Below are 15,552 nucleotides of genomic sequence, written 5' to 3'. Positions count from 1 at the left end.
CAGACGAAATAGTCCCCAAGAAAGCAGACAAGAGTCTGAGACAAAATAGTTAAACATATGCAAACCAATTAACAGAGAAAATGCTTAAGTTATTCATATGATTGTATTGTATTGCACAAATATTGAGCTGATTAGGACATAATTGTTGCCAAATGATATATTTTGAAACAAGTTTTTGGTTTAATCTTAATTTATATCAATTAAAAACAATGCATTCAGAATCTTAACTCGTAGATTGTTTGTTAATTGTTGGGAGACTTTATATACAATTGTTTTGATATTTTTATGGGACTGTTTTGTCTGGGACTACAATGTCTGCTTTTGTTGGACTCTCGGATCTTTTCTGTTTCCGGCCCCAAGTGTTTTTTATGTCCCCCAGTTACAAATTCTATGTTGTTGTATAGCACGTTACTATGTAACAAAATAGCACGTGCGCCTGGGGGTAATAAAAAATTGTGCTTACTAATCTGTGGGGGGGGGGGGCAGAATAGATGCGGACTCTTTTGTCTGGAACTGTTTTTTTCTGACAATATTTTGCAATTTGGGACTGTTTTTTTCCGGACGCGAAAAATTCATTCAAATTGCGCCATTTTTTCAAATTGCGTTATAAGTTCCAATTGTAAGCATTTTTTGAACTGCTGACTAATTTGCACATGCTCATTTCACAGCTTTGTTCTCAATTAAATTTTTTTCTCAATTATATCGTGAATTATCTCCGCCACTTCCGCAACCCCCCACATCAGCCCTTCTCACTTAACCCCCACCCCTGCACAGCGTTCAGGCCTTAAGGGCCGCATGTACTAAAGTTACCCCTCCCACCATCCACGCGGCGGCTGCCGCCACTCCCACCAGCCCAATGAGCCCTAGTACTTTGCGATTGACTTCAGGAGTTTCGTGATGATACACTTGTGTATTTCGTAAATATTGTTAGTAAAAGTTCAAATCTTGATGAATATTTTTTTTTGCGGGGGGGGGGGGATATGAACCCAATAAGCTTAGGCGCAAACGGAAAAGATCACCAATGCTATGGGTAGCCAATACTCTCAGAATCCAAAGCCTACGTCAATTTGTTCAGAAAATGAAACTTGGTGAGTTTTTTTTGTTTTGTGGCATTTCTTTGACTTTTCTATACGCATGTCGAATTGTTGGATTTTAGTTTTATTTATTGGCACAGCTAAGTGATCATAGTTTGCTTTCGTTTTAAGATCGATACATTGAAGTTGTTAAAAAATTTCTTGGCTGGTCGATAATCGAGAAGAGACTGGTCTGACTATTTTCTTAAATTAGGAAAATTTGGTTGCATTACCATGCTTATGATGCTTTCGACACATGTATTTACGATATTTACTGATATTCGAGTGTATTGACAACTCAGTTTAATTAGCATTGTCAAGCCAGGAAGTTACTCTTCTTCTCTATTACGATGCGGGTATTGAAACTATTATTAACTGTTTTAATGACGCACTTAGTTCCCTCTTTCAATGCTGCTCTGAAAGCTTAAAACTGTTAGTAGTCAATTGATTTTTAAAAATAGACTGAAGAAGTAATTCTTCTCGTTGACATTTACAGGAAAGCCGTGCGGGGCTGTGGAAATTTGAGAGTTTGTGTTAGTGGATTAATGAGAAGCGAAGGCTGAGTGAACTTAAGTGTTTGCATTAAAATTGAAGCACTTTTGTGATCAGGTTCAATGTACAACTGTTGTTGAATACTTTCAAAGGTCAAACCAGCTACTGTGCACTTTTTCAAAGTCAGTAATTTGTGGACCATGGCAAAGATAATGATTTTGTATCCGGTCTGTTGTGCAACGAAGAGAATTGGTAATGTGCGTTTGCGCATAATTTTCCAACTTTGGTGAAAAACGTTCACATGTAATATAATAATTCCGCCCTTAACTGTTATATTTTCACTTCAACACCTTATATTACGATTTAAAGACAGCTGAAGGGGGTGCATTTTATTGAGAAGTCAGTTTTTGTCCTGTGTAAAACTTGAAGTCACTTAAAATTGTTATCGAAGAGCACAGCGAGGCAACTGTTTCCTCTTTTCAACTTTCTGTGTATGGGGGGGGGGGGGGGCTTTGGGCCTATTTCTGTTTCTTTAATGTCGGTCCACTTTTTGGATTGGTGAAGTCTACGTTTTTTTAAAAATTAAACTGTTGCATTTGTACTATTTATACAGAATTGCGCCAATTCATTCTATAAAGACAAAAAATTAATTTTTTTCTGTGATGTGAATTTGAATTGTCTTTTATGGCATAATTAATGTCCGAATACATAATAAAATGTACTGACGCAAGACGAAAACGGACAAAATGTCTTCCCAGTGGTCTAATGTTTTTTCTGTTTCAGTTCTTGTCACTTCCTCGTATGAAAAGGTCACAAGATGATCGAGGAGAGGTCAAAGGGTCACGCAAGTTCCCACTCTCTACTTCTCAGCAATTCAACCCCAGAACGTCCTCCTCATCGCAGAACTACGCAATTGACCGAGAAAACTTAACCTACAGCACCATAGGTAAATATGTATAGAGCATAAAGCCCCTCCTGTAAAAGGGTAGTCGGAGTTGGTGGGGAGAATCAACTCTTATATACATGCATTAATTTTGACACTAGTCAAATATCAAAGGGCAGCATATGCAAAATAATCAGATAACTTGTAAAAGATAGGCACATGGTATCTTTAAATCGTCAACAATCACCCCTGTTCTACGACGGCTTCAATGGAAGCTTCAACAAAGGGACGTCGGCGCATTGATATGGAGCTGGGGAGGCAAAGAATTGAGCTGTCTAAAAGCGCGAAGCCAAATTTTGTCGTGACGTATATCATGTAAAATGCACTGTTTTCTCACATATTGTAGAATCGTTTACAAAGCAAATGGTTCTGTCATTAGTCGGTGAATTCGGCGCTGGTACCTGCATACATGCTCCTTTCAGAAGTATTTCACAAAACCTTAATCTTGTACCGGACGATCAGCATTGAAATGTATCCATCGATTTATGATATTTGACCTGTTAATTCATTCATTGAACAATTTTTTTGTTGATCTTCCCAGTTGTATTTCTTGTTCAACATCACTCCTTATCCCATCCAGAAGTGTTACGATTTTCAAGTATGATGATTTCGAAATCTTACCCAAACTTTGTCCCGGAATGATGGTATTGTTAATAGATGGTATTGTTAATAGCCGTCCTCATCTTCTCAGCCGGCTATTATAGCGCTCCTATTTTTTTTACAATTCAAAGAATTTGAATTGTATTGGGGCGCTGTCTTTTTTTTAAGATCTGTTCACACATTTTCATGATTTTTGAAGTCAAATTGGAGTAGTGATTTTGGTCACGCCGAAACAGGAAATGGAGCGAAAAAGCGAGTGGTTTTGCGGCGTGAATTTTTTTCGCTCTAATTTTAAAGTAGAGTGCGAAAATGGTGTTTGAGCAAAAATTCGGTTTCTCGGTAGTGGTTTTTTGTTCACATGCGGCAATTTCACTCTGATTTTTACTGTTTTTTCAATTTTTTGGATCGGATTTTTTCTAAATGGTTTTCCCAATCCATTCACAGCTCATTCTAGGCCTAGTTTTTTTTTGTTTGAATTAAATTTTCACTTCTCGCTAGTGGTTCTTTTGTTCACATGCGGCATTTTGACATTGTTTTTTTGTTTTTTTTTAATTTTTTGAGCTGATTTAGAATGTTTTTCTCAATTCACTCATAGTCCATTCTAGGTCTAGTTTTTCTGTTTAGTCAATGAAAATTCTTTGAATTGTACGTCAGGACTTGTCCTGCTATGTTTATACTTCGTCGAATAAAAAAATGTTTCGCTTTACCTCATTTTGCCGCTTTTTCAACGTTTTGCGTGATATATTTTTGACTTCTCTAGGCTAGTTTCTCTCTTCTCTCATTTTGCTAAAAGTGATTTTGAACATCAGTTGCTCAGCAAAGCAATTCAAAATGAACAGAGTCAGTATAAAAAATTGAAGTCAGAAGTAGAAACGGTATAAACCCATAAAGCCCAATTTTAGATGCCCGCTATAAGTCTTAGTTACCATCTCTAATGCTTATTGGTATTGATAGTAGCCCCTGTAGCGTCTCTCTAAGAAACAGAAGTACGTTATGTTCAACTACGAAATGCCATCAAAATAAATCGGACTTAAAAAATGTTTTTGTACAAAAATCTTTTTTTTTTCAATATCTTCTATTCTTTCAATCCCAATCATGCTTATTGGAATCAAGGGCGGCTATTTTCCGGCAATCTGCCGGGTATGTTTAATTTTTCGGTGGTATTTGTTTGTTATATTAAATTGACAATTAACTTGGGTATAATAATTATGGTGATCAATTCAACAGATCAACAGTTTAATGAATCACAAATCAGTAATCTATTTCATTTAAAACCCACGAGGTGGGCTTTTCATAAGGTTTGTTTTGGTTTGTACTTCGGTCAGCTACGGAAAAAAAAAACAACTGATTGGAGGAATAAATTTGTTGAGCTTTTTCTCTGGATTGTCTCAACGACTGAATTTCTCACCACGCCATCAGGATAAATCTTAATGATGACCAAAAACTCAAACCTATCGATTTTTCTCATCAATTGCATTTTTCAAAAGTACACTATTAGAGCGAAAATATTTTGGTATAGATAAGGAAAAATTAAAATTGTTAGGAAATTTTTGCGCCCAATATTAGACATCTTTTCTAAATATTACATTAAATCACCGATCAATGCTGTCTTAGCTAACCAAAGTTTTGACAAAGCTGCAAAAGCATACATTTCAATTTTTTTACAATGTTGTTGTTTTATTTGATAATCATTTGGTTGTTTGCGTAAATTAGATATCTGTTGTTCTTGTTTTTCATAGGTAGTTTTTTTATACTGTTTCCGAGGTTAAAATACAAAACTTAAGTTTTAGAAAGCAGTTTGCACTAATTTTTGTTCCGGCCCCTCTTGAGGGGGGGGGGAGGAACTATATACTCAACTGGGTTTTTCTTTGTTCAGTCAATTTTGGCCGATCGATATATTCATCGTAGAGAGTTGAGACTGGTATCATTAGAAAGCTTGTTCAGCGTAGAATATGGAATTAAAAAGATTTTTTGATTTTCGGTTTTGATAGGGAGATATCGAGGTTAAAACTGGAGAAAATGAGTGAATTCCGTTGATTTCATTCACATTTTTTCGGAATTTTTTTACTAAAATTTCGCCAATTTTATAAAATTTGATAATACTTTTCATGAAAATGTTGTTGATTTTACGTTTAAAGACAAAATACTTTGTCGGCTGTTTTCATTGATTTTTTTGTCACAAATTCCGGTTAAAAATTTCACAAAATTCAGACTTTTTCATCAAAAACAGCACGCAATAAGTTTCTTCAGTGCACTCTGATTAAATTGGCAGGAAGTGCACACCCAAACACCACTGACACAAGCTTTGTAGACTGACAAGAGGGCTAATTCCAGTTCAACTTCCGTTGAGAGTGCTCTGTAAATAAAACTTTGCCGTTTTTTGCTAACATTATTCGTTGATTATCAAAAACGCAGCATTTACTTTTGATTCTTTAACTAACAAAATATCTATATCAATGACATTCGAAAAATTAAATATTCCTAATGGACAATCAACACTAGCAGGACTTGTTCTGTACCAATCTTGGACCGTTACAATCCAAAAATAATTCGGATTGTCATCAGTCTGTTTTTTATAAACAAAATTCGATCTTTTTTATATTAATTAAAACTCAGAACATTTCAAATCATTGCTCACTAGTGATAGGTCCTATTGGCTTCATAATTAGCTTGAAATTAACTTACCTAGTTGATTGCTTGAAAGCTTATGGTCGTTTTGACTTTTGAAATATTTGATTTTTAAATAGAAAATGGCTTATTGAACTTTGCCTCCATTTTTCTCTTACTTTGGTCAACTTGTAGCTAAGTGTCAGCAATCGAAGAGTGCTCCTTCTTTCTGCTGAATTCAAATTTAGTCTCTATTGTGGTTTTACGCCTTAAGTTATGGTGTTCGGGCTTTGATACTACTAGATTTGTCAAATTATCACGTTATTGGCAGTTCATATATCAAATTTTTCTTGTTCAAAATAACGCGTAATTGATATTATTTAAATCCTTAAAGATATAGATTGTGGTTGTTTACCGCTTCGACAATACCTTCTCAAAGAATTTAATTCAATTTTTTAATTTTGTCTTTAACTGTCGTTTTTACTTTGTCTTTTTAGTCGTTTTTAATTTCCTGTAAAATGATCCGGTTTGATTGGCTTTTCCTGGAAGAGTAGACGAGCCGACCTTCTGATATTGGAAGATAGATAATGGCTTTCATTACTTTGAAAACAATTGTTTTCCAAAATGAAAAAAACCTTTCAACTGCGCAATTTTGTTCCTTTTATTGTCTGTTTGTTACCTGCCTCGTTAATTAAATGTTAAAGATGACATTATTTTTGTCGGTGGAAGTTGTCAAAGGGGATTGGTGTCAGAAAATATAATGTTTTTAAAGAAGTTGTTATGAATTTACTGGCTTCGACACGCGTTTTTCACAAAAAAAAGTAAATTAATTTTTGATTTTTTTGTCTTTTTTGACGTTCTTTTTGTAGACGTAAGACATGTTCTGGTTAATTGCAGGTCTTGAGGTCTTCCTTTGGAAGAATAAACGAACCTATTCAACTTTTTCATTTTGTATTTAATGGCTTTCGTGTCTATCGAAATAATTTTTTTTCGAATGAAAACAAGTATTACACAATTTTGCATTTTTTTTCTTTTTTGTCTAATTGTTGCTTATTTTCTTTAATGAGCCGCCAGATAATACAGTTTCGGTGTTCGAAGAAGGTGCAATCGTACATATTTTGGGGGCCAAAGCCTTTTCTGTCAAGTTTTAATTGATTATTAGTTTGTTGTCATTTGTTGTTCTTTTTGTAACTGCATCAAAAATTGAATACAAAGAGTTCTTAATTCCGTTCTATAGAAACATTGGTAATTGTAAACCTATGGGATATTTTAGTTGATTCCTAATGGTTTTCATTACTTTGAAATTAATTGTTTTTTAAAAAAATTCTGCGAATTTTCTAACTATAAAGTTTGTTCTTTTTTGTCTTATTGTTACCAAGCTTTATTATGAACTGGTGAATAACCATTTTTTTCTGGTGAACTACAAGTTATTTTGTTTATTTTCAGTTTTATCTGACGCTATTTTGACTTTGTTATTAAGTTTTGTTTTTTAAAACGGAAATAAATTTTTTGATGTAATTAATGTTTGTTGTTGTTTGATTTTGCCGTTCGTCTTAGCTCGCTTTCTTAAAATCGCCATATCTCATCAATTTAGTTCTAATGCATCATTTTTTACTCCACTGAGTTATTTGCTTGGGAGGCTATCTTTTCCTTCATACACCAGTTTTTTTTGAAAAATACTTGAATTTTTTGTGTTTTTCTATCTGTTCCTCATTTGGTAGACAATTATGCCAAAATAAGCGGGGTCGGAACCTTATTGAGATCACACATTACCGAGCCGCCTCCTTGTTTTCTCTAGTGAAATAAGTGTTTTTAATGTCTACCAATTGTAAATTTGTAAGCTCACTGTTCAATAATTTTTCATCGTTGTTTTTGGGGTAAAAATAGCAAGGAATTTAGTTCTGTTTTTATGATTTATTCATTTAAGAGTTCAATATATAGGGCGCGAGCGAGGCTCTGAGCCTGGCAGTTATCTCATCTTAATTCTTGTGCATTTTTGGGGAAAAAGTGTTTGAAAATTCAGTAGTTGGTACATCGGATGAACCCTTCACTTAGGTTGTTCTGGGTTCATCTATGCTTTTTCATGGAAATGGGTTTTGATTACTCCCAACGTTCAAACTCCTCAATGGCGTTTAAACCATGTAAACACGTTATGTTTATGGAAATTAATTTTAAAACGTTAAGTCTGACAATTTCTAAATTTGGTTTCGATCTGACCGATTTTTGTGTGAACTGGTTTGGGCTCCAGACAAGATAATATGTTTATCAGAATGATTAGGTTTCCTTTGAATATCTATACCGATTGTTGATGCTTTCAGGCTTGTTTATAACTGGTAGTTTTGTTTATTAAGCATATAAAGGAAATACGGTAATGAATTCCTGACATTGCAGTGATTGAACTAGAAATTGTCTGTCTGTATTGTAATCGTGGCCTGAGATTTGACGGATGACTTTAGGAAGAATCGAAATGTTAATGAGAACTATTTCCTCCTATTGGTCTGCATAGACCATTATCAATCTAGAAATGCACTTGTTGTATTTTGTTCACGCATGTTTGATGAAAATAAAAATTTTGTTCACGTGCAAAGGAAACATATCCGGTTATTTTATGCTGCTCTAGATTGGTAGTATTATACTTTTAGACTCTTCCTAATTTCTCAATTCACTCAAAAGGAAGCCAAATTTTGAACCAAAATGTACCCGATAAGATGTCCCCGTTACGATGATAGGGTTCATTTTGAACCAGGTAACAAAATAAGTCACAGCTGAAATTATACAGGAAAAAAATCTCACCACAAGTTGATAGTAATAATTGATCAGTTAAAGCGGTGTAACTACTAATTGTTGGATGACAACCCAATTGTGGTATTATATAACTTTTTTCTAGTGCCTAACTTGAAGCTTAGAGGTCTTGAACCTTCTTCTGGTGAATTATTCAGCGTTCTAATAGATGGCCGAGATGGAGTATCAATCGGGTCCTTTTTATTAATCACAAGCTTGATTATGACTTTGAATTTTTGTAGGTTCCATGAGTTCTACATGTGCTAACAGTGGCGACTCTACAGTGTCTAGTGCAGGGGAAGGGGATGAATATCATCCCCGTGGCAGCAACTATGACGTCTCAGATGTTGACTGTACAATGGTGTCCTCTGTTTCGGGATCGGAACAAGCGGCCGCCACAGCTTCGGTAATTTTATTTGATGTAATTATATTAACTCATTGAACTCGGTTGTTGATCAACTTCGAAACAGAGTGTGTTTTGTTGACTTCCCAGCAATGATTTTTGGTAAATCCTGGTCTATTAGATATTTTCGGGCCCATAACTTTTGCACCCCCAATATGTTACTTTCGCGCACACCTGCAAGCTATATAAGAACACGTTATTTGCTACTTGGGGCAGATCATAAACGGTGGTGGGTGCTGGTGTGCAGTAGAACAGATTCGGGAGCTAGTTAGTCACCCGTAACGATGTACTCTCCAAAAAGAATTGGTTTGCCTGAGGAATGAGGAACAGTATTACTTATTGTTTCAGAATTGTAGTATATTGGTAAGACATCTTGCAACAGTCTGTTCATAAGAGAGTATCTTCTCTGGTGATTTGTTTTCGTCTATCTATCTTCAAAGAAGTAATGTTGCGGTCGTTGTTTGAGCTTTTTAACTTGCACTGAAGAAATTTATTGAACATTCTGAAATAATTGAAGGTTCTGGAAAAAGTTGGAATACACAGCTGAAATCAGTTTTGTCCTGATAATATTTTGTTACCAGCTCGTTAACGCAGTAAAAGGATTCTACGTGGTCATTAATCGAATTGATCTAAAACAAATATTTTTCGTTTCATAATCAAATACTCAGAGATCAATATCGCTCTGCTCTTCTGTTAAATCATTGAACGGTGACACAGTCTACGATACTTTTTGTACATGTACTCACATTGTTTTCGATTTAGGTTCTGATGGATGAAATTGAAGTGCAGCAGCTCATAATACAACAAGTTAGTCGTGCCTTGAACATTGCTGAAACCCGAAACAGTTGCCGAAATTCTGACGAGCAGATCGAAGCTGAACGAGTTTTACTTCTGTCACAAGCCAGACAAAGTGCTCTTAAACATGAACTGGCCATGTTGAAAAATAGTTCATTGTTCAAACACAAACAGGAAAAAATCAGTAAAAACTGTGAACAAATGGATTTGGGGTCAACGGAGAGTATGGACAAACCTCTGCCTTGTTTTGGAAATATTACTCTGTCTAATATAACCCTGTCTTTAAAACCTGATGAAATGTTCAACATTGCTTTGACCAGACATAGTCTGTATTACGTCTGTCTGATTCGTTACAAAACCCAAGTCATCGCGACACAGTTGGTACCAGCGCTGCCCGATCAGAAAACGGTCACTTTTGCTAACATGGTGACATTCAGAAATGTGGACCCAAGCTTTGAGCTTGTACTGGAGATCTGGGTTTATTCTTGTCTGCAAAGTTATGATAAATCGAACCCGCAATCTGCCAAAACGAAGTACAACAAAAAGATGGCAAAACTGCACAATGCTGAGAAACGTAAAGCTCCCTCGTTTTTGACATCGCCTTTCGTCAAGAAATCGAAACCGTCGTCAACTTCGTCAGTTGAATCGCAGCTGGGATCTGGGAAAAGTTCCCAGAATTCGAAGCAGATGGAGGCTTTAACGTTTTCACCCAAGGCTACACCCGGGTACAGACGGATGGGGTTTGTGAAGTCTGCCTCGCTGGTTCTGACCAGAAGAAACTGCGGGAAGAACGAGCATTGGTTGAGTGAGGCGAGTATCCAGTGATTTCTATTACTGAGAAAGAGGATATATTGTCTTTCAGTCGTTTTTTTAATTCAAAAAAAACTTTGCAGCAGTTATATTTGTCCTCAAAAACCTGATAAACAGGTAAAGCCCGGAGGGCATTAAGTGGCTGAGCAGTTATTAATTGCTCTCAAACGAAGTTTGTAGCAATTATATTAGTCCTGTCGGTCTTTTTTTTTATGCGATTTTTCGCTTGACCAATTTTTCGTCTGACGCTTTTGACTTTTCGTCCTCAAAAACGGGATAAACAGGTAGCGCCCAGCGGGCATTAAGTGCTCTTAGAGCCTTTTAGCTCTGTTTCAGCTCAAACAGTTTTGGAGTCTTATACTTATGGTGTGAACAGCGGTTCTTAGAGGTTGAAGACCCCCACCCCCCCCCCCCCCCCCCACTACTGACCCCCCCCCCCCCCACTATTGCCCCCCCCACCGCCCTGTTGCCCCCCCCACCCCCCCCACCCGACGCTCGCCACCCCCATCGGCACCCCCGTGCACCCTCCCCCCACCCGTGGCTAGCTACTGACGAACAACCGCTAGCTAAAAACGCAAATTTATACTAATTTTCACAATTTTTTTTTCAAGATTTTTGAAAATTTTTGTCAGTTTTTTAAGTTTTTTCAGCCCTAGAGGCCCTAGGTGTCAAGGAATCCCCTCTAGGATTTGATAATAGGTTATTGAATAGTTTCTAGTGGTAATAGAATGGTTTCAACATTTCAACACTGCGAATTTTTTGCATTTTTTTGATAAATTTTGCAAATTTTTTCAATGTTTTTGAAAGTTTTTGTCGTTTTTTAGGTTTATCCAGCCTCAAGAGCCAAGAAACTTCCTCGAGGGTTTAATAATAGGTTACTATGTAGTTTCTAGAGGTAATGGAATCATTTTCAAGATTTAAACATCACGAATTTTAGCATTTGTTTGACAAAAATTGCTATATTTTTAAAATTTTTTGACATATATTTTCATTATTCAAGATTTTTCAGCCTCAGGGTTCAGACAACCTCCTGAAGGGTTTGATAATACGTTGCTGCATAGTTTCTAATGGTAATAGAATGTTTTTCAACATTTGAACATCACTATTTTTAGCAATTGTTGGATAAAACTTGAATTTTTTTTCAAATTTTTCAAAATTTGTCATTATCTAAGTTCTTCCAGCCCCAAGAAACCTCGTATAGGCTTTGATAATAGGTTACTGAACAAATTTTATTGCGATAGAATAGTTTTGAACTTTTTAATATCACAATTTTTATCGATTTTTTAATAAAACTTATGATTTTTTCAATTTTTTTTTGTAATTTTATTTGCAGTTTTTGAGTCCTTTTTGAGTTTAACGATTAATACTGGCCAACTAAGCTTTAAGTCTTGCGGATGGGTTACGTGACAAAAATGCAGAGGCAAAAAATGTTCTTTGAACATTTTCGTCACTGCGAAATGTGGAAAGTTTTCTTCTGAATTTTGCACTTTCAGTTTTTTATATGATTTAGTTACTAACAAGGCTAGAATCTCATGGAAAAAATTTCTAGCTCTCTCTCTCTGTGTGTGTTGGTTGGCGTTTCTTTCCTTCTCTTTCTCGCTCACGTTTTACCTCGCACTCTCTCTCTCTCTCTCTCTCTCTCTCCTTAACTCTTTTGTTGACTTCAGCGGCTGTTATGTGGCGTGATAATATCGTCTATTACCCTAGCCTCACGCCTCTTCAATCAAGCGAAAGCTAACCTCACTAAACAGTGGCTAGGTGCTGACAACCGCCCGCCGGTCGTTTGAGAGCAATTCGCCCGACGTTAGTCGGTTATGTTCTTTTCATTGTGTGAAAGGCGGTTCTTAATCTTAAAAGTTAGAGTCCCCCCCCCAACACTGGACGCTCTTGACCAATTCCACCCTACCCCTAACGCTAGCGTCCCAAAGCCCCTTCTGCTACTACCGAAGCCAAACGCCCGGTGGTCGTTTGCGAGCAATTCACCCGACGATAGTCGGTTATGTTATCATTTTTTCTTCGTTTTGACTAGAATTATTAAGCGATTAGCTGTTGAGGTCATTGTCAATCTAAATTTCAATAATCACCTCAGTGGCTAAGCTGTCTATTATACTGTTCCCACTATATTAACGTTATGAAGAGGAGGTTTGATGGTGTTCTTTGATTTTTCAATCTATCGATGGTTCGTAAATCAGGAAATACTGCACATGAAAGTGTTTTCGTTCTTTAAGTTGAGAGAGAACAATTATACTTCCTGCTCCACTTAAGTGATGACACTTTCAATGGCTCTCAATTAAAGGATGTAGTAATTATATTAGTCCTTTGGCATTTTATGCTATATTTTTAATCGGTTTTTCGTCTGACGCTTTTAAAAACAACAAGTAAAGCCTTGTTGGCATTTAGTCCCTGAGCAACCCTCCTAGAGCTCTACTGGTCCCCGCAACTGTACACTTCTGTTATCGGTCTTCTCTGAGATTTATATGGTCGTTAACTTTTGTTAAATTTTTCTAGCATACACTGTTGGGAGTTTCGGGACTGTACAGATCTTCACCTGTTCAATTGGTTGTCAAATTATAGCTATTTAATATATTTAATATTTAATAATTTATAGCTATTTAATATATTGTTTTTGGGCTGTAGAAGTTTTCTTACAGGTTATATTTTTCATAATTGCTCTCAAACGAATTTTGCAGCAAATTTTTTTTAGCCCTATGGTTCTTTTTCCGTTTTTCGTACAACCCTTTTTTTCCAGCCCTATTTAATACACGAACTATGGTCGTGGAAATTGCTGTGATCTGCGCAACCAGTTTTATTTGTCATTAAAACTGAGTGTTCCCATTATAGTCTTTCATGAAATTTTATAACAACTCTGTATTTGCTTAGTCAACAGTTTTATCTGACTGTTTTTTGTATAAATCAAATTGAGGCAACTTTTTGTTTGGAGAAACGGTTAGGCCAGGCTGAATTTTATTAGGGTGCCAAGAGAGTATTCTCTAAATTCAGGGCAGATCTCCAAGTACTATAGTAGTCAAGGAAACCGCTGAATAGACTGGATTTCATGTCATGAAGCCACAATTTCTACGCTCACTTTTGCAGCAAGCAAAGGCAGACCATGGCACACTACTCGTATGAGAGCAATGCGTCTGACGTTAGTATGCTATCTTTAATAGCTGCATTAGCTATTGACGAGGTTAGCTTTTGTACATGCATTCATGCATTTTTCTGTTGACATCAGTTGCGTGACGTTATTCTTAAGTGTCCTCGAATGAAGTTCGAAGCAATCATTGTCAACGTGTGTCTAATGCAAAATTTGTGCTTGAGCGTTTTGTTCTTGAACATTCTTTTGATTTACCTTCTCGTGTGATTTTTTCAAGCTTGGCTTCTTGATTTTTCGTGACCTAAGTTGCTCTTATTCAGAAATGCAGTCTGTTGAAGCAAATGTGGTTGTAAGATAACATTCAGAAAAATTCAGTAGACCCTGACAGCCGGGTGGTTGAAGCTTCCGTCTGTATTTTTGTAAGTCGAGAGTTCAAACCCCTCCTTGTTCGGAGTTTTGAGTTTTTTGCACTCACGAAATTATCTACGCTAATGCCCCCAGTTGATTAAATGGCTCCGCTTGTCATGCGAAAGCAATTGCTCCGACGTTGGTCGGTTTATGCTTTTTGAACACTTAGGAATTCTTTGTTCCTTTCTTTTGAATAGGTTTTTGATTACTCTTGATATACTTCTATTCAATTGACTTCGCTCTGTATTTTACTTTTAAAGGCTCTCAAAGATATAGTAATCATAGTCTTGTGGCATTTTATGCAATTGTTTGATCGGGTTTTCGTCTGACGCTTTTAAAAACAACAGGTAAAACCTTGTTATCATTGTCCCTGCGCAGTCATCATGGGGCTCTACTGATCCTTGCAAGTGTACAATTCTATTGTTTGTTTTTTCAGGGATTTATCTCTATATGGTCGTCAACTTTTGTTGCAATCATCGACGTAACGTTCAGTTCAAACCATCTTTTGTTCACGTGTCCACGCAATTTTTTGACAGCATGGCGTGCGTTTCGTTGTTTTAATAGCCGCACAGCGATAACTGGGGCTATTATTTGCCTTCTCTTTAGTTTCTTTTGTCGTCGCGATTTTTGTTACGACCATATGACGTCACAACCACTTAAAATCTGCTTTTTGTTCATTAGTTCATGCAATTTCAAATGAATTGCTTGCTTGACGTCTTTTTCGCTTTTAGTGATGCGAGGTTTTTTTTCATTCCCTTGAATAATTTTTTGGTCACATTTGTCTTACCTCACTCTCAAAAATGACTTCGTCACTTTGAAATTGACTTTTATTTACTTTAATTCAAAAAGATAAGGTCAAATGGACATGTGTCACTCTAAATGACGGTTATTTGAGAGCAGCTAATAGAGGCAGCAAAAACTTATACAGATCTTTAATTAAAATATAACATATCAGCCTTCAATGAAAAGACGAATTTTTTGATCTGTCTTTTTGACCGCAGATCTACGAAGCTATTGCGGCTATTTTCTGGCAATATGCCAGCTATGTTTTCAATTCACACACTTAGGAGTGCTTTGTTATTTCTTTTGTTTAATTTTTTGGTTGCTCATGATACACATCTATTAAAATGACCTCTCTCTCGGACTCTCAAAGACACTTGTAATTGCTCTCAAACAAAAATTTTAGCTATTATTTTAGCCGAATTTGGACCCCATCCCTCGCAGTTTTGGTGGTTGTGAGACTCTCCGCTCACTGCTTTAACCCCCAAATGAACCCACTTCCTCCAGCATCCCTTTTCTCAAGCTGCATTAAGTTAACTGCTCGCAGGTCGCTTAAAAGCAGTTCGCCTGACGTTTTCTTACTAGTCTATGTGATTCATGGAAATTGTCCTGAGCGCATATTGTGGCGTGAAGGGTGGTGCTTAATCTTAAATTTTAAACCTGTTTTTTGACTTTTGTAACTTTCTCTTCATTCTAATAATGAGCTGCAAAAGCTTTATAGATGTTGCATGATGTGATCCCTGTCCTAGTTGAGTTGTTCGGAATT

At 36.4% G+C, this 15,552-nt stretch overlaps 5 protein-coding genes across 6 annotated transcripts in view; 3 read left to right on the top strand and 2 right to left on the bottom strand.

The window, feature by feature from the left end:
* LOC142342672 (failed axon connections homolog) overlaps nt 1-15,552 on the top strand; it is a 548,023-nt gene that overhangs the window by 343,584 nt on the left and 188,887 nt on the right. The gene's annotated exons all lie outside the window — the stretch shown is intronic.
* The window catches only part of LOC142342673 (failed axon connections homolog), a 546,280-nt gene that overhangs the window by 343,584 nt on the left and 187,144 nt on the right, over nt 1-15,552 (top strand). The gene's annotated exons all lie outside the window — the stretch shown is intronic.
* Nucleotides 1-15,552, bottom strand: part of LOC142342670 (cleavage stimulation factor subunit 1-like) — a 518,885-nt gene that overhangs the window by 319,191 nt on the left and 184,142 nt on the right. The window lies entirely within an intron of this gene.
* LOC142342671 (RNA-binding protein Musashi homolog 1-like) overlaps nt 1-15,552 on the bottom strand; it is a 452,119-nt gene that overhangs the window by 252,425 nt on the left and 184,142 nt on the right. The window lies entirely within an intron of this gene.
* Nucleotides 1-15,552, top strand: part of LOC142342661 (uncharacterized) — a 147,040-nt gene that overhangs the window by 50,279 nt on the left and 81,209 nt on the right. Inside the window, exons 6-8 of the mRNA XM_075394121.1 lie at nt 2,349-2,511; nt 8,739-8,902; nt 9,662-10,504. Of these exons, the coding sequence (XP_075250236.1) occupies nt 2,349-2,511; nt 8,739-8,902; nt 9,662-10,504 (1,170 nt within the window). The remainder of the gene's footprint in view (nt 1-2,348; nt 2,512-8,738; nt 8,903-9,661; nt 10,505-15,552) is intronic.

Source organism: Convolutriloba macropyga, chromosome 7 (genome assembly GCF_964194025.1).
Source record: "Convolutriloba macropyga chromosome 7, txConMacr16.3, whole genome shotgun sequence".
In the NCBI taxonomy this organism is placed as follows: domain Eukaryota; kingdom Metazoa; phylum Xenacoelomorpha; order Acoela; family Convolutidae; genus Convolutriloba; species Convolutriloba macropyga.
The sequence above is the reverse complement of the archived record's forward strand: the minus strand, read 5'-3'. Positions and strand labels throughout refer to the sequence as shown.